This window comes from Rhinopithecus roxellana, chromosome 15, assembly GCF_007565055.1.
Source record: "Rhinopithecus roxellana isolate Shanxi Qingling chromosome 15, ASM756505v1, whole genome shotgun sequence".
NCBI lineage: Eukaryota > Metazoa > Chordata > Mammalia > Primates > Cercopithecidae > Rhinopithecus > Rhinopithecus roxellana.
The window spans coordinates 10,929,013-10,956,433 of record NC_044563.1 but is presented as its reverse complement, the minus strand read 5'-3'; the positions used below and the strand labels follow the sequence as shown (position 1 = coordinate 10,956,433).

The 27,421-nt window shown below is 42.8% G+C and overlaps 1 protein-coding gene across 1 annotated transcript in view; it reads right to left on the bottom strand.

Moving 5' to 3' along the window:
• LOC104672830 (reticulon-3) overlaps positions 1-27,421 on the bottom strand; it is a 72,937-nt gene that overhangs the window by 6,758 nt on the left and 38,758 nt on the right. Inside the window, exons 2-5 of the mRNA XM_010376721.2 lie at positions 6,991-7,198; positions 1,409-1,547; positions 918-987; positions 339-385 (exon numbers count right to left, since the gene is read on the bottom strand). Of these exons, the coding sequence (XP_010375023.1) occupies positions 339-385; positions 918-987; positions 1,409-1,547; positions 6,991-7,198 (464 nt within the window). The remainder of the gene's footprint in view (positions 1-338; positions 386-917; positions 988-1,408; positions 1,548-6,990; positions 7,199-27,421) is intronic.

Genomic DNA, 27,421 nt, shown 5'->3' with positions numbered 1-27,421 from the left:
TCCAGCCCGGGCAACAGAGTGAGACTCTGTCTCAAAAAAAAAAAAAAAAAAAAAAAAAAAAAAAAAAAAAAAGAAAATACATCCACATGATTAAAAACTCAAAAGCACACAGGTATAAAAAGGAAGTTTCTCTTTACTAATCATCTCTCTCCTAAATATCCAGTTTCTCTCCTTGGAGGAAACTACTGTCACCAGTTTCTTATAGGCACTTGACTGACAAAATTAGATTGTAGAAATAGTTATAAAAAGACTGGTCTGAACATTCAGTGTCTCAAAAATGAATTAAAACTAGTCATACATCAACTGGCACATTTGATTTGGAACAGACAGATGCTTACCTTGTACTTCTCATAGACAATTGGGACACTGAAAACGAGCAGTTCAGCTGTAAGACAGAATCATGGGACATGGCAAGTGTATATGAGAGACAGTCACATCTTAAGACTCAGAGTAATATATACATTTTTCCTCACAAAATACAGGAAAACACAGGTATTCCTCAAAATGAGAAATCCTGGTTAGAGCTCCCAATTAGGACAGCTAATTTAAGGCAGTGTTAAAACAAAACAAAAAACAAAACAAAAAAAACCCCTCCAGGTGTATAGGCTACCTTCTTTGTACCACAAATAACAATTTCCAAATTACCAAAATGGTTTCTGTAAATAAGATCCCATATTTAAACTACATCTAGACAACTGTCCTTTACTTCCAGCTGTTTTGGTATTTCTTAATTTATAACTGAGACCATTTCATAAACCTGTGACCACAAAGGCTGGTTCCTTCAGTGCCTACTCCCAGGTCTCTATGGGTCAAGACTGGGAAATGAAGAATGAGTAGAGCCATGTTGGGCATTCTCTTCACTCTTATTCTTACAAACTACTCCAAAGAGCGTGGGCACATTCTCCTTGCCACCTTACCAAGAATTAGAAGGGTGATTCCGTTAAAAACAGCACCAACATAGGTCATCAGCCACATGAAGACAGCCAGCTGGGAAGGCCAATGTCAAAAGTTAAGCAGGAATAACCATAAGGCAAAATTCACATTAACTGATGTCATTCTCCTCCAGCTAATTAAGTCTGCATTAATTTAGTGATGTGTGACATGGATCATTTCCAAATGAAGGTTCCCTACTTGTGTTATACATTTGAAGGTATGTGAGTGAAGTCTGTAGTTCTCTGAGGTCCAAAGACTGAAACTGCACTGCTGCCAATTACATCACCTCTCTTCTGATGTTTGTTCCCCAGCAGACTATACTTTTCTCTAGTGACTCCTATCCCATTATAGAATAACTGAGCTAAGCATATGTTCATTTTTGCCTGATAAAATCCTATGTACTGTTTTTCCTCCGAATTATAACCCCGTCCCTGCTTTTTCTGTTTCACCACCAAGAGCTGCAGAAACAACTAACCTTCAAGGAGTCAACCAGATCTTCTACCAGAAAGAGACGAATAATGAGTTTCAGGGCCCTGTTGATGTGCACCATGGCAGCATTCATGTAATTATGGAAAGCTTCCGAGGACAGAGTAATGTCTACATCCAGGTAGGCTCTTTCAGAAGAAGAAACAACAGTCATACATTTGACATGGAAGAAGATTTTGTTAGCATAGTAGTTACTGAGAATGTAAAATTGGTCCCCAGGGTGCATTTTAGAATCTGTAGGAGCATTTTTTTGTTGTCATCAGGTGAGGTAGAGACACACTGTCATTTAGTGGGCAGAGGCAAATATGCCAGATGTCTGCAAAGCATGACATGGTCATGCACAGTGAAGAGCTATGTTCTGTGTAACTTTTACTGCCTCACTGGATATTCATGAAGGTGAATCCATTTATAAATAAGAGCCCAGAACACATAAAAACAAGGTACTTTTTTTTTTTTTTTAGCAGATTTAACATATCCTGAAGTTTCTAAAACTGTATTTTGTTTATGCTAAAATTTTATTATTATTATTTTTTAAACATTTTGGAAAACCACATGTGTATTTGCAATTAAGAGCCCAGAACACATAAAAACAAGGTACTGTTTTTTTTAAGCAGTCTTTTTCTGAGACGGTGTTTCGCTTAGTTGTCCAGGCTGGAGTGCAATAGCACAATCTTGGCTCACTGCAAACTCCGCCTCCCGGGTTCAAGATATTCTCCCACCTCAGCCTCCCGAGTAGCTGGGATTACAGGCGCCTGCCACCTCGCCTGGCTAATTTTCATATTTTTAGTAAAGCTGAGGTTTCACCATGTTGGCTGGCTGGTCTTGAACCCCCGACCTCAGGTGATCCACCCACCTCAGCCTCCCAAACTGCTGGCATTACAGATGTGAGCCACCACGCCCAGTCTAGCAGTTTTAAATATCCTAAAGATTCCAAAACTTATTTTGTTTATGCTAAAACTTTACTGTTTTATTTTTTAAAAAACATTTTGGGAAATCACATTTGTATCGGTGATTATACAGGCAGGTGCAAGTATCTGATTTTTTCTTTTTTTTATCTTTTTTTTTTGAGATGGAGTCTCGCTCTGTCACGCAGGCTGGAGTGCAGTGGCGCGATCTCGGCTCACTGCAAGCTCCACCTCCCGGGTTCACGCCATTCTCCTACCTCAGCCTCCAGAGTAGCTGGGACTAAAGGTGCCCGCCACCACGCCCAGCTAATTTTTTGTATTTTTTAGTAGAGACGGGGTTTCACCGTGTTGGCCAGGATGGTCTCGATCTCCTGACCTTGTGATCCGCCGCCTCCGCCTCCCAAAGTGCTGGGATTACCAGCGTGAGTCACTGTGCCCAGCCAAGTATCTGACATCTTATGTTTCTTTGGTGTAGTCATGTCTGAGCAATTAAATGCTGAGAGACATATTCTTTTATTATAAATGGCTATTTTATCACACCTTTATATCACAATTAGAATCTTTTTTTTTTTTTTTTTTTGAGACAGAGTCTTGCTCTGTTGCCAGGCTGCAGTGCAGTGGCACGATCTTGGCTCACTGCAACCTCCACCTCCTGGGTTCAAGCGATTCTCCTGCCTCAGCCTCCCAAGTAGCTGGGACTACAGGCATGTGCCATCACGCCCAGCTAATTTTTGTACTTTTAGTAGAGACAGGGTTTCATCATGTTGGCCAGGGTGGTCTCGATCTTTTGACCTCGTGATCCACCCACCTCGGCCTCCCAAAGTGCAGGGATTACAGATGTTAGCCACTGCACCCAGACGGAATCTATTTTTAAAAATTAAAAGAAATTACATGCCACTGCACTCCAACGTGGGCAACAGAGCAAGAGTCCATGTTAAAATAAATAAATAAATAAATCAAAAACAGTTTTTGGGCTGGGCATGGTGGTTCACACCTGTAATCCCAAAACTTTGGGAGGCTGAGGTGGACAGGTCACCTAAGGTCAGGAGTTCAAGACCAGCCTGGCCAACATGGTGAAACCCTGTCTCTACAAAAATACAAAAGTTAGCCGGGCATGATGGGAGGTGCCTGTAACCCCAGCTACTTGGGAGCCTGAGGCAGGAGAATTGCTTGAACCTGGGAGGCAGAGGTTGCAGTGAGCAGAGATCATGCCACTGCACTCCAGCCTGGGTGACAGAACAAGGCTCCGTCTCAAAAAAAGAAAAATATTTTTATAGAGATGGGGTCTTTTGATGTTGCCAAGGCTGGTCTCCCACTTCTGGCCTCAAACAATCCTCCTGCTTTGTCCTCCCAAAGTGGTAGGATTACAGGCATGAACTACCATCCTTGGCAAACAAAACACTATAAATCTACAACAGTATCAAGCAAAAGAAGGGGGTAAAAAAAGAAAAAAAAAACTACTAAGACACCAGAGCTTGTTGCAAAATAGTAACATTTATCTGCTCATTCAACAATATTGACTTGTTAAAACTAATTTGCAGCTCACGCCTGTACTCCCCAGTACTTTGGGGGGCTGAGGCAGGAGGATCGTTGAGCCCAGAGTTTGAGACCAGCCTGGGTGACATAGTGAAACTCTATCGTTAATAAAAAATTAAAAAAAAATAGCTTGGTGTGGTGGCACATGCCTGTAGTCCCAACTACCTGGGGTGGGGTGGTGGGCTGAGGCAGGAGGATCATCTGAGTCTGGAAGTTCAAGGCTGCAGTGAGCCGTGATCACGCCACTGCACTACAGCCTGGGTGACAGAGCAAGACCTTTACTTAAAAAAGAAAAAACGGCCGGGCGCGGTGGCTCAAGCCTGTAATCCCAGCACTTTGGGAGGCCGAAACGGGTGGATCACGAGGTCAGGAGATCGAGACCATCCTGGCTAACACGGTGAAACCCCGTCTCTACTAAAAAAATACAAAAAAAAACTAGCCGGGCGAGATGGCGGGCGCCTGTAGTCCCAGCTACTTGGGAGGCTGAGGCAGGAGAATGGCGTGAACCCGGGAGGCGGAGGTTGCAGTGAGCTGAGATCTGGCCACTGCACTCCAGCCTGGGCCACAGAGCGACACTCCGTCTCAAAAAAAAAAAAAAAAAAAAAAAAAGAAAGAAAGAAAGAAAAAACGGCTGGGTACGGTGGCTCAAGCCTGTAATCCCAGCACTTTGGGAGGCTGAGACGGGCGGATAGCGAGGTCGGGAGATCGAGACCATCCTGGCTAATATGGTGAAACCTCGTCTCTACTAAAAAATACAAAAAACTAGCTGGGCGAGGTGGCTGGTGCCTGTAGTCCCAGCTACTCAGGAGGCTGAGGCAGGAGAATGGCATGAACCTGGGAGGCGGAGCTTGCAGTGAGCTGAGATCCGGCCATTGCACTCCAGGCTGGGCGATGGAGCAAGACTCCGTCTCAAAAAAAAAAAAGAAAAATAAAAAGAAAAAACATGGCCAGGTGCTATGGCTCACGCCTGTAATCCCAGCACTTTGGGAGGCCGAGGTGGGCGGATCACTTGAGGTCAGGGGGTTTGAGACCAGCCTGACCAACATGGTGAAACCCTGTCTCTACTAAATATGCAAAAATTAGCCAAGTGTGGTGGCAGGCACCTGTAATCCCAGCTACTAGGGAGGTTGAGGCAGAAGGCTGAGGCTGAACCATGAGTTGGAGGTAGTAGTGAGCCAAGATCGTGCCATTGCACTCCAGGCTGGGCAACAAGAATGAAACTCTGTCTCGGGGGAAAAAAAAAGAAAAAAGAAAAAACATGCCAGTGCAGTGGTTCATGCCTGTAATCCCAGCACTTTGGGAGGCTGAAATGTAAGGATTGCTTGAGCCCAGGAGCTGGTGACCAGCCCAGGCAACACAGCAAGATACTGTCTCAAAATAAATAAATAAATAAAACACAATAAAATAAAGTAAAATAAAAAGAAAAAAACAAAAAACATAACTTGCAATTATTATTATACTTTTGACAGAGTCTCACTCTGTCACCTAGGCTAGAGTGCAATGGCGGGATCTCCGTTCACTGCAACCTCTGCCTCTGGGTTCAAGCGATTCTCCTGTCTCAGCCTCCTGAGTAGATGGGATTACAAGCGCCTGCAACCATGTCTGGCTCATTTTTGTATTTTCAGTAGAGACGAGGTTTCACCATGTTGGCCAGGCTGGTCTTGAACTCCTGACCTCAAGTAATCTGCCTGCCTCCGCCTCCCAAAGTGCTGGGATTACAGGTGTAAGTCACCGTGGCTGAACTGCAATAAATGTTTTAATGCCACATATAGTTGTAAGCTATTCCTTCTATTTTCACCAAGAGAAAATACAATGAGCATAGGTGCGGCCAGAAACCTATTCTGTTGTAGTCCTGAGAGATCACAGCAGGGTCTCCTTCTCTATGAAAAAAGAGCTTTCAAAAAACTGTCATTTGCTCATGTTAAAGTCAACATTGTTTATGGTGTTAAGATTTTCAAGAGGAAAGTGTGAAGAAAACATTTGTTAAAGTTACAGCACAATCCGAAAAGCTAGAAACTGTATACTAGAAATGTAGTCAGAAGATCTACTGACTTCATTAAGACTCTAGTGTTAAGAAAACTAGTAAGAGATAAGGAGGAAATCAGTAATAAACCAAGAATAAAAACACTGAGTTCTGATATTACCAACAGCACACACTCAATAAGATTTGAAAGTCATTTCAAGTCTTACCCATGTGGGGGTTTAAACATGCACTCAGAACCCCATCTAACTGAGCACTGCTCTAGGTGCTCTGCTTTCCCTGCCCTGCTCAAGAATTTAGAGTTGCCAGGCGCAGTGGCTCACGCCTGTAATCCCAGCACTTTGGGAGGCCGAGGCGGGCAGATCACGATGTCAGAAGTTCGAGACCAGCCTGACCAACATGGTGAAACCCTGTCTCTACTAAAACTACAAAAATTAGCCAGGCTTGGTGACGTGTGCCTGTAATCCCAGCTCAGGAGGCCGAGGCAGGAGAATTGCTTGAACCAGGACGGCGGAGCTTGCTGTGATCCGAGATCGCACCACTGCACTCCAGCCTGGGTAACAAAGGGAGACTGTCTCAAAAACAAAACAAAACAAAAACACAAAAAAACAGCACTTTGGGAGGCCGAGGCAGGCGGAAGTTCGAGGTCAGAAGTTCAAAACCAGCCTGACCAACATGGAGAAACCCCATCTCTACTAAAAATACAAAATTAACTGGGCATAGTGGCACATGCCTGTAATCCCAGCTACTCAGGAGGCTGAGGCAGGAGAATTGCTTGAACCTGGGAGGCAGAGGTTGTAGTAAGCTGATATCGCGCCATTGTACTCCAGTCTGGGCAACAAAAGCAATATCCGTCTCAAAAAAAAAAAGAATTCAGAGTCTTCTTTGAAGGACTCCCTTCAAGGACTCCCTCTTTGAACTTCAAGTATGAGCCTCTAATTTGTCAAAAAGTTCTTGGCTCCTAACTTGGCCACTTCTTAAGGTGATTTCAAGGTCTCTTGGGGATGCTTCATGCCACCCACCAGCTGCATCAGGACCCATAATTCTTGCTTTTTAGTCAGGTCTGAGTTTTAGACCTATCAGCTTCAGTGAACCCTTCCACTAAAATGTGCTTAAAAGCAGAATGTCGCTTTTAAGGCTTCAACTCACTTGAATGGATGGCCTTCTTCTGACTTCTGTACAGCTTGGATGACGGACTTGTAGATCCTGAAGCTGATGGTGACAGAGAGAAGAGCCAGGATGAGGTAAGAAACCACACTGATGACACTGAAAGCTGCCAGGGAAAGCAGCATGATCAGCGTGGTGCCAAAGACAAACCCAGTCTTCTTCACATCTCTCCAGAAAATCAGATCGTGCACTGACAAAAGAAAAGGGAATATAAATTATAGGAAATGCCCACAGCTACTATGTCTTGCATACCTGTGCAGCCTCACATTAGCACACAAATACAGGTATGCCCCACTTTAAGATATCTGGCTTTGTTTTTGGGCTGGCCTGGAACTCTGGGCTCAAGTGATCCTCCTGCCTTCACCTCCTGAGTAGCTGGAGCTACAGGTGTGTGCTACTGTACTTGGTTCTAAGAGAACCTTATAAATGAAAATCAAATTATGTCAGGGGTGATAACTCACAAGGCAAAAGGTTCTTCTGCTACACTGATTAGGTTTCAGGATAGGATTATAAAAATTTAAGAGCTTATTTCAGCTATGGAAATACACTGGGGTAAAGTACCATTTACCTTAAATATTTTGGCAGAAAGGATGATAAAGCAGGTGTGGCAAAATCTTGCTGTTAACTAAATTATGCAAACCAGACCTATAAATTAGTTGGGCGAACAGACTATAAAACCAAAGCTAATTTTGCCCCAGTGTATAAATTGGGGCGGGGCAAAGAAAGTGGTAAATAAAAATAGACCAAGCACTATTAGTGCTAGTTACAAAGAAACACCAATCTCGATGTTAATCTGAAAAGAATTCAAGAAGGATTACGTATAGGGGACCATATAATTATCTAACCCACAATATGCCCTCCTCCTTTTTTTGAGACAGCGTCTCACTCTGTCACCCAGACTGGAGAGCAGTGACACTATCATTTCTCAGTGCAGCCTTTAACTCTTGGGTTCAAGCAAATCTCCTACCTCAGCCTCTGAGCAGCTAGGACTACAGGTATATGCCACCATGTCCAGGTATATTTTATCTTTTTTGTAGAGACAGGGTCTCAATATGTTGCCCAGGCTAGTCTCGAACTCCTGGCTTCAAGCAATCCTCCTGCTGTGGCCTCCCACAGTGCTGTGATTATAGGCATGAGCCACCATGCCTGGCCAAGCTGCAGTACTCTTAAAAAAAAGTGAGTGGGGGCCAGGCATGGTGGCTCAGGCCTGTAATTCTAGCACTTTGGGAGGCCAAGGCGGGCAGATCACCTGAGGTCAGGAGTTCAAGACCAACCTGGCCAACGTGGCGAAAAGCCAGTCTCTACTAAAAATATAAAAATTAGCTGAGAGTGGTGGCGCGTGCCTGTAGTCCCAGCTACTTGGGAGGCTGAGGTGGGAGAATCGCTTGAACCCAGGAAGCGGAGGCTGCAGTACGCCGACATCACGCCATTGCATTCCAGCCTAGGTGACACAGTAAAACTCTGTTTCCAAAAAAAAAAAAAAAAGAAAAAACGTGAGTGGGGCTGGCAGGGTGCAGTGGTTCACACCTGTAATCCCAGCACTTTGGGAGGCCGAGGCAAGCAGATCACTTGAGGCCAGGAGTTCAAGACCAGACTGGCCAACATGGTGAGACTAAAAATACAAAAAAATACCTGGGCGTAGTGGTGCATGCTTGTAATCTCAGCTACTTGGGAGGCTGAGGCACGAGAAATTACTTGAACCTGGGAGGTGGAGGTTGCAGTGAGCCAACATCATGCCACTGTACTCCAGCCTGGGTGACAGAATGAGACTCTCTCAAAAAAAAAAAAAAAAAAAAGTGAGTGGGGCACTATTAATAATTATGTCAGGAAATGAGTTTAAGTAGAAGTATTTTGATTTTCCCAGTTTGGAAGTCCCCAACTGTAAGATCCAGTTGCCCAGGATGGTCCTGGTTTAAAGACACCTGTAAATCTCTGAGTGGCAGCTGCTAGCAATCACCTCCAATCTAGCAGTGACATTACTTTTATTTATTTTTTTTTTTGAGACAGTCAGGGTTTCACCATATTGGCCAGGCTGGTCTCGAACTCCCGACTTCTAGTGATCTGCCCGCCTCGGCATCCCAAAGTGTTGGGATTATAGGCATGAGCCTCTGCATGTGGCCGCCATTACCTTTTGCATTATCGGTCTATGAAGGCTAATTTCACCATGAATAGCTAGAGGACTTTCCTCCCAGCCACTATCTGCTCTCAAAAAAGAGCAAGGGCTTTGGAGTTGGAGTGACATGAGTTTGAGTCCTGGTAATTTCTCACTATATTATTTTAACCTTTCCAAGCCTCCATTTCCTCATCTGAAAAATGAAGAAAATGAAATCTATTTCCTAGAGTTTAAGGAATAAAGAAGGCTAAGACACTGTAAATGACAAGCAGTAAATACTTTAACCATAATCCAAATAAGGTTAGCTGAAAAGACTGATTTGGGATAAAATGAACCTGGGTGTGATTCAAGTTGTCTTGAGGGTACCTATTTCTTCCCCACATTCAGCGACATAGCTCTCTTCTGAACCCGTTTCTTTGAAGACTAACCTTCCTAGAGCCAAAGAACCTTAACTTGAAACCAATAAAACACTAAAAATATGCTGATTGTATATAAGAAGTAATCACTGGTTCAAAGAGTCTGGCTAAGGGATGCAACGTACTAGGAGAAAGAGAAGGTATTATGACTCCTGACGGAACATGAGAGGCCCAGATAGTGATGCTGCAAAGGAGAGAAAGAATTGGGAGGCAACTCAAGCTCACTTGATTGAACTAAGAGATTGAACAGAAGAACTTAATAGAATGCTGCCTACTTAAAAGTGAATTCCTATAAGCCGGAGAATTCCTATAGTCAGAGTTCAAGTATATACATGTTAGAGTTCATATAACTACAGGAACAGTTTCAACATAGAAGGCTTAGAGGGCCAACGTCATCAGTAGTAGAACAAACCGATACCATATGCCTCCGGACATAGTACATGCACTGAGAAAGACACAACATCACTTCTATGGTATTCCCGCCCAAAATACGTAATCTGCATCTAATGAGAAAACACCAGACAAACCCAGATTGAGAAATATTCTACAAAACTGGCACGTAGTCTTCAAAAATGTCAATGGTGTGAAAGACAGAGAAAGACTGAGGAACTTCTTTTAATCTTAATTCTCAGATTAAAGGAGAGTAACGAGATGGGATGAGGCACAAAGTGTGATCCTAGACTGGACTCTGGAAAAGGGGTAAACACAGCTATAAAGACATCATTGGTACAACTGACAAAATTTAAATGTGGACTATGTAATTGATAAAAGTACTGTTATCAATGTTTAATTTCCTAATTACTGTTAAATTTCCTTAATAACTTCCGTTGATTATGTAAAACAAAGATGTTTTGTTCAAAGGAAACATACTCCAAAGCAGGGGTAAAGAGGCAGAACGTTTGCAATCAGCTCTCAAATGGTTCAGGAAAAAAACATCTATCTATGCTGAGAGGGAGGGGGTGATAACGCACATGTGGCCAAATGTTAACAATTGGTGAACTAGAGTGAAAATTATACAGGATTTCCTTGTAGCACAATTGTAATTCTTCTACACATTCAAAATATTTGAAAGACAGGAAGAGAAAGCTTAGAGAATAAGGCTGGGACCCAGAGAGAAAAGGATGTATCAGAGAAGGAAAAGGGATAAAGACGACACATGCCTAGATGCAAATCAGAAGTGTCTACCTTTAGGCCGGGTGCGGTGGGTCATGCCTGTAAACCCAGCACTTTGGGAGGCCAAGGTGGGTGGATCATTTGCAGTTAGGAATTCGAAACTAGCCTGGCCAACGTGGCGAAAGCCCATCTCTACTAAAAATACAAAAATTAGCCAGGCGTCGTGGCGCGTGCCTGTACTCCCAGCTACTCAGAAGGTTGAGGCAGGACAATCGCTTGAACCTGGAAGGCAGAGGTTGCAGTGAGTTGAGATCGCACCACTGCATTCCAGCCTGGGTGAAAGAGTGAGACTGTGTCTCAAAAAAAAACCTTTGTGCAAATTAGAAAAAGTCACTCTGTCCTCATGCATGTTACTGCCATCTGCTGGAAAACTCATAAGAAATATTCAAACCTACAAAGATAACAAAGGTAAATAGTGCCCCTAGATGTGTGCAGTAAACAACCTGTATAATAGTATAGGCCCTGGGCTCAGTCTTAAGATAAATGGTGGAATTATGGTCTGGGATAGAAAGGGGACATAGTGACTGAAGAGAGGATAACAGAGGAAGAGTTTGGAAAAGATGGTTCAACACATTAAGCCTATCTGGAATGCTCTTCCCCAACTCCCCATGACTTGCTTCTTTACTTTTCAGGTCTTAGTGCAGGGCTGCTTCCTCAGACACTGCCCAGCCTAACAACCACTTGATTTGTAGCAGGCTCTTCACAGTTGTTACTGAATGCTTAAACATGGGGCCAAGCTAATGACCAAAAGACAACAAAACCATTTATTTCCTAATAATTCCCCTTAAACTAGTCAAGTTTTTGCACATGACTCTATTGACCACAGAAGACTAAGGATTCCAAGTATAGAACACCAAAGGAAGGAAACTGGCATGGTTTTTGGAAACGTTTCCCTCTATAATACCTTGGGAGAGAGGAAGATGAGAAATACGAAAAAAGTGAGAAGTGAGGCAGTTGCTAATAGTTTAAAATATGAAGCCACTAGACTTACACTAGTTCTAGTGTGTATTTCATAACCAGCAAGAGGCTGCATGGCTTGCGTCCATGAAATTTTCTTTTCTTTTTTTAGACAAGGTCTGGCTGTATCGCCCAGGCTGGAGAGAAGTGGCACAATCTTGGCCCATTGCAACTTCTGCCTCCTGAACTCAAGCTATCCTCCCATCTCAGCCTCCCAAGTAGCTAGGACTATAGGCATGCACCACCATGCCCAGTTGATTTTTCTGTTTTTTGTAGAGACGGGGTTTTGTCATGTTGCCCATGTTGGTCTCAAACTCATGGACTAAAGCAATCCACTGGCCTTGGCCTCCCAAAGTGCTGGGATTACAGGCGTGAGCCACAGCGACTGGCAGAAACTTTCTTTTCATTCTCTTTCATTTTCTTTTTTTTTTTTTTTTTTTGAGACGGAGTCTCACTCTGTCGCCCGGGCTGGAGTGCAGTGGCGCGATCTCTACTCACTGCAAGCTCCGCCTCCTAGGTTCACGCCATTCTCCTGCCTCAGCCTCCTGAGTAGCTGGGACTAAAGTAGCTGGGACTACAGGCGCCCGCCACCTCGCCCGGCTAGTTTTTTTGTATTTTTTAGTAGAGACGGGGTTTCACTTTCACTGTGTTAGCCAGGATGGTCTCAATCTCCCGACCTCGCGATCCACCCATCTCGGCCTCCCAAAGTGCTGGGATTACAGGCTTGAGCCACCGTGCCTGGCCCATAACTACTTTTTAAAACAGGAAATTATTTATCTTTTAATGTGTTATCTTTCCTTCCTTTCCCAACTTTTTTTTTTTTTTTTTGAGACAGAGTCTCACCTTGTCGCCAGGCTGGAGTGCAATGGCGTGGTCTCGGCTCACCGCAACCTCCACCTCCTGGGTTCAAGCGATTCTCCTGCCTCAGCCTTTGACTGGCTGACATTACAGGCGCCTGCCTCCACACCCAGCTAATTTTTTGTATTTTTATTAGAGACAGGGTTTCACCATGTTGGCCAGGCTGCTCTCGAACTCCTGACCTTGTGATCCGCCTGCCTTGGCCACCCAAAGCACTGGAATTACAGGCATGAGCCACCGTACCCGGCCCCTTTCCCAGCTTTATCTTCCTTCATCAAGTTTTTGTTTGTTTTTTGAGACAGAGTCTCAGTCTGTTGCCCAGGCTGGAGTGCAATGGCGAGATCTCGGCTCACTACAACCTCCACCTCCTGAGTTCAAGTAATTCTCCTGCCTCAGCTTCCCGAGTAGCTGGGATTACAGACGTGCACCACCACGCCCAGCTAATTTTTTGTATTTTTAGTAGAGATGGGGTTTCACCATGTTGGCCAGGCTGGTCTCCAACTCCTGACCTCAGATGATCTGCCTGCCTCAGCCTCCCAAAGTGCTGGGATTGTAGGCACGAGCCACTTGACATTTGTGTCCAGCTTGCAAAAATTCTTAACAAAAATTTAGCAAACCAAACACAACAATAAACACAATACTACTACATCATGACTGAGGTGTTTCTTTTGAAAAAATACAGGATTCGCTTAACATTCAATAATCAAAATATTCTCCATTTTAAAGAATTCCACCAAGGAAGAATTCCGTAATTTGCCATATTAACAACTAAAAAAGAAAAAACCATATGATCATCTCAAAAGATACAGAAAAAAAGCATTTGAGAAAATCCAACATTCATTGCTGATTTTAAAATCTCAGGAAACTAGGGAAGGGAAATCCCTCAACTTGAAAAAGGGAATCTACCAGTAACTTACAGCAAACATCACGCTCACTGAAAGAAGGCAAGAAGTTCTCTCTGCCACTACTCCTGTTTAACACTGTATTAAAGGTTCTAGCCAGTTCAGTAAGTCAAGAAAAACAGCCTGGGCGTGGCGGCTCACGCCTGTAATCCTAGCATTTTGGGAGGCCGAGGCAGGTGGATCACCTGAGGTCAGGGGTTCAAGACCAGCCTGACCAACATGGTGAAACCCTGTGTCTACTAAAAATACAGAAAAAAAAAAAAAATTAGCTGGGTGTAGGGCCAGGCGCGGTGGCTTACGACTGCAATCCTAGCACTCTGGGAGGCCGAGGTGGGTGGATCACCTTAGGTCAGGATTCAAGACCTGCCTGGCCAACATGGTGAAACACTGTCTCTACTGAATACACAAAACAAAGGCCAGGTGTGGTGGCTCACGCTGGTAATCCCAGCACTTTGGGAGGCTGAGGTGAGTGGATCACCTGAGGTCAGGAGTTCAAGAACAGCCTGGCCAACATGGCGAATCCCTGTCTCTACTAAAAATATAAAAATTAGCTGGGCATGGTGGCATGTGCCTGTAATCCCAGCTACTAGCGGGGCTGAGGCAGGAGGATCACTTGAACCTGGGAGGTGAAGGTTGCAGTGAGCCAAGATCGTGCCACAACACTCCAGCCTGAGCAACAGAGCAAGACTCCATCTAAAAACAAACAAACAAAAAAACATTGCCGGGCGTGGTGCCGGGTGCCTGTAATCCCAGCTACTCAGGAGGCTGAGGCAGGAGCATCACTTGAACCCAGAAGGCGTGGCTGCAGTGAGCTGAGATCACGCCACTGCACTCCAACCTGGACGACAGAGTAAGACTCCATCTCAGGGGAAAAAAAGAAAATTAGCTGGGCGTCATGGCATGCTACTGTAATCCCAGCTGCTAGGGAGCCTGAGGCAGGAGAATTGCTTCAAACCAGGAGGCAGAGGTTGCAGTGAGCTGAGGTCATGCCACTTCACTCCAGCCTGGGCAAAAGAGCGAAACTCTGTCAATAAATAAATAAATAAATAAAAAACAAATAGGCATTCAGATAGGAAAGTAGTAAAACTGTCCTTATTCACGAATGGCATGATTGCCTATACGGAAAATCTGATGGAATCCATTAAAAAAAAAGCTACTAGGGCCAGGCGCGGTGGCTCATGACCCTAATCCCAGCACTTTGGGAGGCCGAGGCAGGCGGATCACGAGGTCAGGAGATCAAGACCATCCTGGCTAACACGGTGAAACCCCATCTCTACTAAAAATACAAAACAAAATTAGCCGGGTGTGGTGACGGGCACCTGTAGTTCCAGCTACTCGGGAGACTGAGATGGGAGAATGGCGTGAACCCAGGAGGCAGAGCTTGCAGTGAGCCGAGATCCTGCCACTACACTCCAGCCCAGGCGACAGAGTGAGACTCCGTCTCAAAACAAACAAACAAACAAAAAACTACTAGAACTAATAAATGAGTTTAGGAAGATTGCATAATACAAAGCTAACATACAAAATCAATCTTATTTCCATATATTAGTATTAACCAGTTAGAAACTGAATTTAAAAATAACATTTAAAATAGTGTAAAAAACAAACTAAATAGTATAAAAATATAAAATACTGGCCGGGTGCGGTGGCTCACGCCTGTAATCCCAACACTTTGGGAGGCTGAGGCAGGTGGATCATGAGGTCAGATCGAGACCATCCTGGCTAACACAGTGAAACCCCGTCTTTACTAAAAATACAAAAAATTAGCCGGGTGTGGTGGTGGGCACCTGTAGTCCCAGCTACTTGGGAGGCTGAGGCAGGAGAATGGCGTGAACCTGGGAGGCGGAGCTTGCAGTGAGCTGAGATACACCACTGCGCTCCAGCCTGGGCGACAGAGCAAGACTCCGTCTAAAAAAAAAAAAACCAAAAACCTAGAAGAGCCAAAACAACTTTGAAAAATAAAGTTGGAAGATTCACACAACCTGATTTTAAATATAAAGCTACCGGCCGGGTGCGGTGGCTCAAGGCTGTAATCCCAGCACTTTGGGAGGCCGAGACAGGCCGATCACAAGGTCACAAGATCAAGACCATTCTGGCTAACACGGTGAAACCCCGTTTCTACTAAAAAATACAAAAAACTAGCCGGGCGAGGTGGTGGGCGCCTGTAGTCCCAGCTACTTGGGAGGCTGAGGCAGGAGAATGGCGTGAATCCGGCAGGCGGAGCTTGCAGTGAGCTGAGATCCGGCCACTGCACTCCAGCCTGGAAGACAGAGCGAGACTCCATCTCAAAATAAATAAATAAATAAAATAAAAAAAAATAAATAAATATAAAGCTACCATTATCAAGATGCTGTAGTACTGGCCAAAAGATAATAGATCAACAGAATGGTACAGAAAATCCAGAAACAGACAATTGTGCATTAAGAGATGTTTAAAGATTATTTCAGGCCGGGTGCAGTGGCTCATGCCTGTAATCCCAGCACTTTGGGAGGTTGAGGCAGGAAGATCACCTGAGGTCACAAGTTCGAGACCAGCCTGGCCAACACAGCAAAACCCCATCTCCACTAAAAATACAAAAGTTAGCTGGGCATGGTGGTGTATACCTGTAGTTTTAGCTACTGGGGAGGCTGAGGCAGTAGAATCACTTGAACCCGGGAGGCGGAGGTTGCAGTGAGCCGAGATCATGCCACTGCATTCCAGCCTGGGCAACAGAACGAGACGCTGTTTCAAAAAAAATAAATAAATGCTGGGCATGGTGGCTCACGCCTGTAATTCCAGCACTTTGGGAAGCTGGGGCAGGTGGATCACTTAAGGTCAGGAATTTGGGACCAGCCTGGCTAACATGATGAAACCCCCTCTCTACTAAAAATACAAAATTAGCCAGGCATGGTGGCACAGGCCTGTAGCCCCAGCTACTCAGGAGGCTGAGGCACGAAAATCGATTGAACCCAGGAGGCGGAGGTTGCAGTGAGCCGAGATCAAGCCACCGCAGTGCAGCCTGGGTGACAAGAGCGAAACTCTATCTCAAAAATAATAATACTAATAAATAAATAAAAATAAAATAAAATATAATAAAGATTATTTCACCCCTTAATGCTTCCTAGTTTCCACTTGGCCATGGATCCCTATTTAGTAAAACACTTTATCCCTAGCTTTAGAGTTAGTACAGCACAGAAATGACTCTGGCTCTAGAACACCTGGGTTTGTATCCTCTTCCATTTGCTAGCTCTGTGATTTTGGACAAGATACTCAATCTCGGGTTCCTCATTTGTAAAATAGGATAATACAATATCAACTTCATAGGGATGTTGCCAGGATTAAGTGGATTAATGTGTAGAAGTGCTCAGAATACTGTTGATTAGATAGTAACACAATGTTAGCTATTATTATTCATCTGACTGCCAACCTCTGCTACAATTGTAACAGAAAATTTAAGAATTGAAGTTAAAGTCAGTTACAGAGCAACAAGATTTTTTCCTTTCCTCTTTGTTGCCAGTAAGATACAAAGAAATTAAAGGTGGCTCATGACTGTAATCCCAGCACTTTGGGAAGTGGAGGTTGGAAGATCGCTTGAATTCCAAGAGTTTGAGACCAGCCTGGGCAACATAGTGAGACCCTATCTCTATTAAAAGAAAAAAAAAAAAAAGGCCAGGTGCGGTGGCTCATGTCTGTTATCCTAGCACTTTAGGAAGCCGAGGTGGATGGATCACGAGGTTAGGAGTTTGAGACCAGCCAGGCCAACATAGTGAAACCCCGTCTCTACTAAAAATACAAAAAAAAAAAAAAAAAAAAAAAATTAGCCGGGCATGGTGGCGGGCACCTTAGTCCCAGCGACTTGGGAGGCTGAGGCAGGAGAATCACTTGAACCTGGGGAGTGGAGGTTGCAGTGAGCCGAGATTACGCTGCTGCACTCTAGCCTGGGTGACAGAGTGAGACTCTGTCTCAAAAAAAAAAAAAAAAAAAAAAAAGAAAAGAAAAAGAAAAAAAAAAGAAACTAAGATGGGGAGGTTATAAGGGGCCTTATTAGCCAAATCTATTGTATGTATCAAATTTCCATATAAACCTTTCTATGAAAAAGTGCTGCACTATCAGAACTATGATTAAATAGAGTGGTGAGTAAATGATATACAGAGACAGAGAACCAGGAGATAAAGGCAGTATAATACATCACCTATGGGGCAGACCAGACCAACATAGAGTATAGATTTGTAGGTGGTAATTTGAAGCTACAGAAAAAGAAGAGATCACTTTGAGGCATCTCAACCCCTCAAATTCCACATATCAAAGAAAACATCATTTTTGACTGACACTCTTCCCTGATCAGAAAATAGTTCTACCATCCACCCAGAAACCCAAGACAAATACAGAAATAGGGTTCACTCTTCCTTCTCCCTCATCAACTACACTCAAACATCAGGACGGGTTGCAGTCTACCTTTTTGAATCTATCAGAAAAAAAATAAAATCTTTTGATTAAGTGAAGAGTCTTAAACATTTTTATGTCTTAAATTTACCTTCTATGAGCAGACTCCAGAGAAGACTGTCCAAGTCAGTGACTCTCAGCTGCGTGTGAGATGGGACAAAGGTTGTGGGATGGGGAGTAGATCCTGACTCCTGATGGCGCATCTCACTTTTTCAAGGTATGGACAAATTATTGCTTGATTCTGATATGTGTCAGGTAGAGAATCACTACTGGAGAGAGCCACTGACACAGACAGGGAATGTCCTTTTCTTTGGGTGTGCTATGTGTATCTTGGGTGTTCTAAAACAGAAGAGAATTGTGAGGCAATGGGCTAACGAACTGCTACACTAGTACGCAACCTTATAGAGACAGATTGAAGCCTTGGCTAGTCTCTTCCTAAAGTCCTACAGGGAAGTGACCCAAGCTAGTTCAAAAGGTACTGGAAAAATAAAAAGCCAAAAGTTCTCAAAAGAATGAAGTCAATGTTCCCTTACTTTTCAGGTTATAACTTTATCTTTAATATCATACCACTTAATTTCTTTTTTCATTTAAAGGACCTTACTTTCTTCTCTTTTCGTGATTCTTTTTTTTTTTTTTTTTTTGAGACGGAGTCTTGCTCTGCCACCCAGGCTGGAGTGCAGTGGCCGGATCTCAGCTCACTGCAAGCTCCGCCTCCCGGGTTTACGCCATTCTCCTGCCTCAGCCTCCCAAGTAGCTGGGACTACAGGCGCCCGCCTCGTCGCCTGGCTAGTTTTTTGTATTTTTAAGTAGAGACAGGGTTTCACCGTATTAGCCAGGATGGTCTCGATCTCCTGACCTCGTGATCCGCCCGTCTCGGCCTCCCAAAGTGCTGGGATTACAGGCTTGAGCCACCGCGCCCGGCCCGTGATTCTTTACATAAGTAAAATCACTAATTTCTCAGTTATATTATTTTGCTAATGACAGATGAAACATCTGACAAGGAATGTCTGTACAAAGAGTGTTTATATTGCTGGTGGAATTACGAGTGATTCCTTCTTTTTATTTTCCAAATCTTTTGTAATGTGGCCATATTACTTTTATTTTAAAAACTTTAAAATAAGGTATCTTAAAGTTTTATTTTATTCAAGTATTTCTTGCCCATGTTATTTAAGGACGCTGGCTGCAGTACCCATGTTACACCTGAAGAGGGCACTAACACATCCAATGGTAATCTCAGGCTAAGGAAAAAGGAAATCAGTCTTGCACCATTTCCAGCAGGAACAGCAGTAAACCTTACTGATTCCCAATCCGTTAATTTTATTACCGAATTTGGGGAACGCTCTTGTTTTGATTCTAAATAGCCATTTCCAAAAGTCAATTGACTTTACTCTCCCAAGTATACACCTCAAAGGTAGAAAAGAAGAGCTGTTCAAACACTTATTCTGAAAAGGAACAAATGTGAAAGAAATTTCAAGGTTTAGTAGTCTGTTAGCTTTACTTTCTTCTTCTTCTTCTTCTTTCTTTTTTTTTTTTTTTTTTTTGAGACGGAGTCTCGCTCTGTCTCCCGGGCTGAGTGCAGTGGCCGGATCTCAGCTCACTGCAAGCTCCGCCTCCCGGGTTTACGCCATTCTCCTGCCTCAGCCTCCCGAGTAGCTGGGACTACAGGCGCCCGCCACCTCGCCCGGCTAGTTTTTTGTATTTTTTAGTAGAGACGGGGTTTCACCGGGTTAGCCAGGATGGTCTTGATCTCCTGACCTCGTGATCCGCCCGTCTCGGCCTCCCAAAGTGCTGGGATTACAGGCTTGAGCCACCGCGCCCGGCCCTTTCTTCTTCTTCTTCTTCTTCTTCTTCCTTCTTTCTTCTTCTTCTTCTTCTTCTTTCCTCCTCCTCCTCCTCCTCCTCCTCCTCCTCCTCCTCCTCCCCCTCCTCCTCCTCCTCCTCCTCCTCCTCCTCCTCCTCCTCCTCCTCACTCCTCCTCCTCCTCCTCCTCTCCTCCTCCTCCTCCTCCTCCTCTTCTTCTTCTTCTTCTTCTTCTTCTTCTTCTTCTTCTTCTTCTTTTTTTTAAAGACAGGGTCTCACTCTGTCACCCAGGCTGGAGTGCAGTGGTGTGACTACAGCTCACTGTAGCCTCGACTTCTGAGCTCAGGTGATCCTCTTGCCTCAGCCTCCCAAGGCTACAGGTGCATGCCAGCATGCCTGGCTAAATTTTTTAATTTTTTTGTACAGATGGGGGTCTCAGTTTGTTGCCCACTCTGGTCTTAAATTCTTGAGCTCAAGTGATCTGCCCTCCTTGGCCTCCCAAAGTGCTGGAATTACAGGCGTGAATCATTGCACCTAGCTACTTCACTTTTTAAGAACAAATAAATCTCCAATTCATTTCACCTTCCTTGCAAAAGTTGCTTAAAATCTGTCTATAACACATCTCTAAGAACACTCAAACATGCCTAAAACAACTAAAAGGAAAAAAAAAGGCCATGTTTTATAACCTCAAAAAGGAAACTGTTAATAAAGGGGAAACAGTTAAGCTTTTTAATATGAACAATTTATGTAAAGACAGATCCAGACATTTTTACATAGATTATTTCTTTTCTTTGGTTACTTTCACATTAATAGTTATAATAAATGAAGCCACTTTTAAGTTGCAAAAGAGACATCAGGTGATGTGTTTGTAAACTCAGGCCCAAATTCTGTGGCTGCTGAAATGGGTTAACAGTCTGCTCTGCTACAGATTTATCCTTAACCAAAGAAATCCACCCCCTCAAAAGGCACAGAAAGATCACTGACAGAATACAAAGCTGACACTGTCAAAGACAGACACACATACTTTTGGCCACAGATAAGTCTGGCAGTAGGCCAGAGAAGTATGTAGGAACGCCTTTCAAACTTACGTTCATCTCACACTCTCAGAAAAAATAGTTGTTTGTTCATTAAAATAACCTACCATCCCCTTTGCCCTCAATTTCAGATTTATAAAACAGAAAACAAAATGGCATTGTCTACCCCTGCCCAGGTGAACAGTATGGATCTAAAACTGTGAACTTTTGACCTTAGTCACCTAAAGAGTATTTTTCTTTTTTTCTTTCTTTCTTTTTTTTTTTTGGAGACAGAGTCTCATTCTGTTGAGCAGGCTGGAGTGCAGTAGCATGATCGCGACTCACTGCAACCTCCGCCTCCTGGGTTCAAGTGATTTTCTTGCTTCAGTCTCCTTAGCAGCTGGGGCTACGGGCACCCGTCACCAAACCTGGCTAATTTTTCTATTTTTAGTAGAGGTGGGGTTTGACCATGTTGGCCAGGGTCATCTCAATCTCCCAGCCACAACTGATCCACCCACCTCAACCTCCCAAAGTGCTGGGATTACAGGCATGAGCCACTGTGCCTGGCCATCCATCTTTAATTTTATGGTTAGTGCATTTTACCTAAGAAATCTTTGCCTACCCTATGTCATGAAAATATTTTCCTATGCATTCCTGGAAAAAAATTTTGGTTTTAGTTTTTACGTTCAGAGTTCTAATTCATTTTAATTTTTGCATGTCATGTGAAGTTAGAATTGTGGCAGGTGGCATTCTAAGATGGAGCTGGGCATGGTAGCATATACCCCTAGTCCCAGTTACTCGGGAGGCTGAGGTGGGAGGATCCCTTGAGCCCAGGAGGCAGCAGTGAGCTAGGACTGCAACACTGCACTCTGGCCTGGGCAACAGACCAAGACCCTATCGCAGGAAGGAAAAAAAAAAAAAAGGATTCTATGATGGCTTCCAAGACTCTTGCCCCTTGTTGTATATGCCTTGTATAACACTTTCCCCTGCCCCTAAATGTGGGCAGAACCTGTAAATATGATGGAATAGTCATTCTAGTTTTTGCATTTGAGTTTTTGCTATTAATATAAAACAACAAAATTGAGTTTTGTGTATTAATCTAATATCTATCCTGCAATCCTGCTAAGTTCACTTATTAATCCTAATAGTTGTTTTTGTGGATTTCTTAGGATTTTCTATGTAAACAATCATGTCATCTGTAAATGAAGAAAGTTTAACTTCTTCCTTTCCAATCCTGATTTCTTGTATTTCCACTTATTGCTGTAATTCAGTGGCTAGGACCTCCAGTATGATGTGTGTGTGTGTGTGTGTGTTTTTTTAGACAGAGTCTCCCTCTTATCACCCAGGCTGGAGTGCAGTAGTGTGAACTTGGTTAATTGCAATCTCTGCCTCTTGGGTTTAAGCGATTCTCCTGCCTCAGCCTCCTGAGTAACTGGGATTACAGGCGTGCACCACCATGCCCAGTTAATTTTTGTATTTTTAGTAGAAGTTTCACCATGTTGCCCAGGCTGGCCTTGAACTCTTGGGCTCGAGTGATCCACCTGCTTCAGTCTCCTGAAGTGCTAGGATTACAGGCATGAGCCACTGTGCCCGGCCTTCAAACTACAAACTGAGTTCACTTTTTTTTTTTTTTTTTTTTTTTGAGACGGAGTCTCACTCTGTCACCCAGGCTGTAGTGCAATGGCACAATCTTGACTCACTGAAACCTCCATCCCCCGGGTTCAAGCGATTCTCCTGCCTTAGCCACCTGAGTAGGTGGGATTATAGGTGCCTGCCACCGTGCCCGGCTAATTTTTGTATTTTTAGTAGAGACGGGGTTTCACCAGCTTGGCCAGGCTGGTCTTGAACTCGTGATTCACCTGCCACGGCCTCCCAAAGTGCTGGGAGTATAGGCATGGGCCATCGTGCCCGGTCCAGTTCACTTCTTTCATCTCTAGTTGTGCTGCTTATAATCCTTTGTGCGTAAGTGTGGTTCACGATTAAACAGAGGCTTAAATACAGTTTATCTACAGAATTTTAGGTTGTCATTCTCTGGATCTCTCCTTTCCAAGATTCCTCCTCCCCTTACATTCCACTGACTCAATGGTTGTGGCTGACCCAAATTCTGTCCACTGCTTAGGTTTTCTATGAAGGTTTGAGCCAACCTGCCAGGTACCCACTTCAGCCTGTCCTCTAGCTAAAAGCAGTAAAAATAAAAAACTAATTTCATGCTGTCTCTTCTTACATGTATCAACTCTCTTTCAGAATCTGACTGCTCCCATTCATTCTCCAGTGCCTTCAGGTCTTTGTTTTTTAAAAATTTTGTCCAGTTATATGCAGGAAGGTCAGGTCCAATAAAAACCTACTTGGCCATAAGAAAAGAAAACCAATCTGACGTTGCTTTTAAGAATTACTTCAGATTCCTTATATATGTAGGTATATAGGTTCATTTTTTTTTCTTATGGAATCTTTCCAGCCATAGATTCACTTTAAATGATACCAAGATAGGAATTACTTTGTATCCCTTGTTTTGTAACTCTTTTCATTCCACTTTAGCACACACCATCTGCTGGGTGCTCAACAATGTAGTTTTTACTAATAAATTACAAACATTTTTACATACCAGAAGACACTAATTTTGACAATAACTAGAAAAATAATGCACAGAGCTGGAAGTGAAAATGATAAGCAGTAGCACCCTAACACTGGGGAAATATTCACATATGTGTAAAAACAGACAAGTATAAGAATATTAACTTCAGGCCGGGCACGGTGGCTTATGCCTGTAATCCCAGCACTTTGGGAGGCCAAGGTGGCGGATCACACGGTCAGGAGATCGAGACCATCCTGGCTAACATGGTGAAATCCCGACTCTACTAAAAATACAAAAATAAAATTAGCCGGGCGTGGTGACGGGTGCCTGTAGTCCCAGCTACTCAGGAGGCTGAGGCAGGAGAATGGCATGAACCTGGGAGGCAGAGCTTGCAGTGAACGGAGACTGCACCACTGCACTCCAGCCTGGGTGACAGAGCGAGACTCCATCTCAAAGAAGAAGGAAAAAAAAAAAAAAAAGAATGTCAACTTCAGCACTGTGTATAATAGTAAAAAACAGAAAAGAATCTAAACCCTTATCAAAAGAAAATAATATATTCATACAATGGATTACTTTATAGCTGTTAAAAAGAATAAATTATATATATTCCAACATGAAGGAAGTTTAAAAACCTAATGTTGAATGGAAAAAGTTATACAACAAACATGATAATATGAATGAATGGTTAAAAAGCATAAAACAATACAAACACATTTATTTAAAATAAACTGGAAGGATGTACCAGGTCCCTGATGGTGTTACATCTGGGGAAGGGGAGTGGCCAGGTGGTAATCAAAGAATCCTTTAGTTTGGAAGCAAATATGACTACCAATGCTAACAATTAATATAAGTTAATTCTACATATAGAGAAGATATGGGTGTATGCTGCCTTTGTACTTTTCTATATTTTTCCATTTCTTAAAAAAAAAAACTTTAACAACTTCAATGACCGTGTAATATTCGATTGCACAACTATACCATAATATACTCAACCAATCTCTAATTGTGAAGACACTGAGATATCTGCCACTATCATAAACAGTGCTACTATGAACATCTGTGTAGTTATTCTTGCACATTTTAAAAAAAGGATAAATTCCGGCTGGGCGCTGTGACTCACGCCTGTAATCTCAGCACTTTGGGAAGCTGGGGCGGGCGGATCATGAGGTCAGGAGTTCAAGACCAGCTGGCCAACATGGTGAAACCTGAGCTTTACTAAAAATATGAAAATTAGCCAGGCGAGGTGGCAGGTGCCTGTCATCCCAGCTACTTGGGAGGCTGAGGTGGGAGAATATCTTGAACCCGGGAAGCGGAGTTTGCAGTGACCTGAGATCGTGCCATTGCACTTCAGCCTGGGCTTTTTTTTTTTTTAAAGGATAAATTGCTAAAAACATGATTGCTAGGGCAATTCTAGGTCTGTTACATATTGCCAACCGCCTTCCAGAAAGGCTATAACAATTTACATGTACTCACCAAACTATATGCTATTTCCTTGCACCTTGCCAATCTGGATACTAAAACACAAAAAACTTTCTTCACTACACTAGGTATGTGAGAGGCAGGGATCTGATTTTCTTCCCCAAACTATGAGAGTCTATCATAACGTAATTACTGAGCAACCAACTATAATATCATAAAGGCTTCATTACAAACTGTTATGTAATATAACATAAAATAGCAAAAACAAACAGAAAACAAACCATTAATTCTTTCATTGTTTCTTTTGCCTATTTTCCCAAACAACTTTAGGCAGAATTAAAGCACAGTTTTTATCTTAGAAAGGAAGAATATGCAGATACACGTATTTAAAACTAGACAACTGGTTGCGTGTGGTGGCTCAGGCCTGTAAATCCCAGCACTTTGGGAGGCCAAGGCAGACGGATCACTTGAGGCCAGGAGTTTGAGAGACCAGCCTGGCCAACACGGTGAAACCCCATCTCTGGTAAAAATACAAAAAATTAGCTGGGCGTGGTGGCACACACCTGTAATCCCAGCTACTCAGGAGGCTGAGGCAGGAGAGTTGCTTGAACCCTGGAGGCGGAGGTTGCAGTGAGCCGAGATTGTGCCACTGCACTCCAGCCTGGGCAACAGAGGGAGACTCTGTCTCAAAAAAAAATTAAAAAAAAAAAAAAAGATAAATAAAACTAGACACTGATGCATTTTATTGAAATGGTTGATATTTTAATTTAATTTATGTATTTATTTAGACAGAGTCTTGCTCTGTCACCCAGAGTGGAGTGCAGTGGTGCAATCTTGGTTCACTGCAATGAAATGGATTATATTTTTAAAGATTTAGTCATAAATAAGACAATTTTAAAAGGTTTTCACTTTTGAAAGCTGCAAGAAAGACCTTTAAACTTCTTGGTCTAACTATACCAGTCTTCTTTAATTATCATCTAAAAATATACACTAATCACAGAATTTGGTCAGTGACAAATATTCTGAACTTCCACAGCCCTTTTCATCTCTCACGCTAGATTAAATAATTCAGTTGAGAATTACTAATAATTAGCATTTACACAGCACTTTATTTACTGCAACATACAAAGCAGGGCAAAATAATGATCACATTAACAAAGGAAGATGCTGAACCAATTAGACTAGTCATCTAAGGTCACGCTAAAACAAGAATTTGCCAGAATTAGACACTGGAGTTTTTGTAGCATAATTCCTATGTGCCTTAATACTCAAAAGTTACTACCTATAAGAATTATGACAACTCAGGAAGAAATCTAGAATGTACCAGAGCCAGAGAATCATATTATTGAAATGATAATTGAAGACCATCTACTTCACTTTACATCCTCACTTTACAGATAAGAAATCTGAGGCCCCCGAAAGGTTATGTAAGTTAATTGTTCAAAATCATACTTCTAGGCACAGCACACCAAGAATTAGAACCCAGCACTCTTTAATCCAAATTCAGTGAGCTTCAAATACTAGAGTATAAGAGCTACCCTTAATCTGTAACTCAAAATTTTTGGTTTATCAAAAAGCCTCAATGTCTTCACTGATAATTGTTAGTGAAATAATTCATATCATTCATTCAACAAATAATTTTCCAGTACTTATTATGTAGCAGGCCCTGTATTTGGTGCTAAATCTGACCGAATATTTACTATGTGCTAGGCACTGCATTACCTGCATTTTCATATTTAATCCTCACAATACCATTACAAGGTTAAGTACAATTTATCTATTTTAAATATTAAAACTTAAGAAGATAAATCTACCTACAGTCTCCAGTAAGGAAATGCCCTTATAAAAAGTAAATAGTATAATCAAACACAAAATACATTTAGCCTAACAAAAATCTAATTTTCTTATAAATACTACAACTCTGTGTATGATTTCATTTGAAAAAAGATCTATAATCAAATAGTTTAAAAACCACAGACCTCTACATAGCACCTAACACTGACCATATAGTAGATGTAAAACTTGGTATTACATTAAAGGATGGGGGTCCCTTGTAGAGGGGCTTGAAAGATCCTTTTTTTTTTCTTGTACTTTCCAAGACCCCAGAACAGACAGCATTTGCAGTAATCTAACTGAAAGCCACTTGATAGAAAAGTGATCATTTGAAATAAATAAAAGACAAGAGAAGGGGTTTCTAGTACCATCTAATAATGAGTTTTGGCCTGAAGAATATTAAACAAGATAGAAAGTAGAAGAACGCATGAGTTCTCCTAAGTATTACTCACAAAATAGTACTACAATACTGGCTACCTACTTTCAGGGCATAAAATCTCTATAGTATATGATCACATTAATTAAAAGTTTCATTTACTATCTTTCCCAGCAGGAATTCCTTTATCTTTGATTGCTAAGATTCCACAAGACACATATCAAAAAACTCAAGTGCTACAAAGTGTGACTATTGTGGAGATTTAAAAATAAGCTTTGTATATAAGAACCTGATGATATTGGCCCTAATACCACCCTAGGGCCAATCTACAAGAAAAGAAGTAGACCGGGAGCGGTGGCTCACGCCTGTAATCCCAACACTTTGGGAGGCCGAGGCGGGCGGATCACAAGGTCAGGAGATCGAGACCACGGTGAAACCCCGTCTCTACTAAAAATACAAAAAATTAGCCGGGCGTGGTAGTGGGGGCCTGTAGTCCAAGCTACTCAGGAGGCTGAGGCAGGAGAATGGCATGAACCCGGGAGGCGTGGCTTGCAGTGAG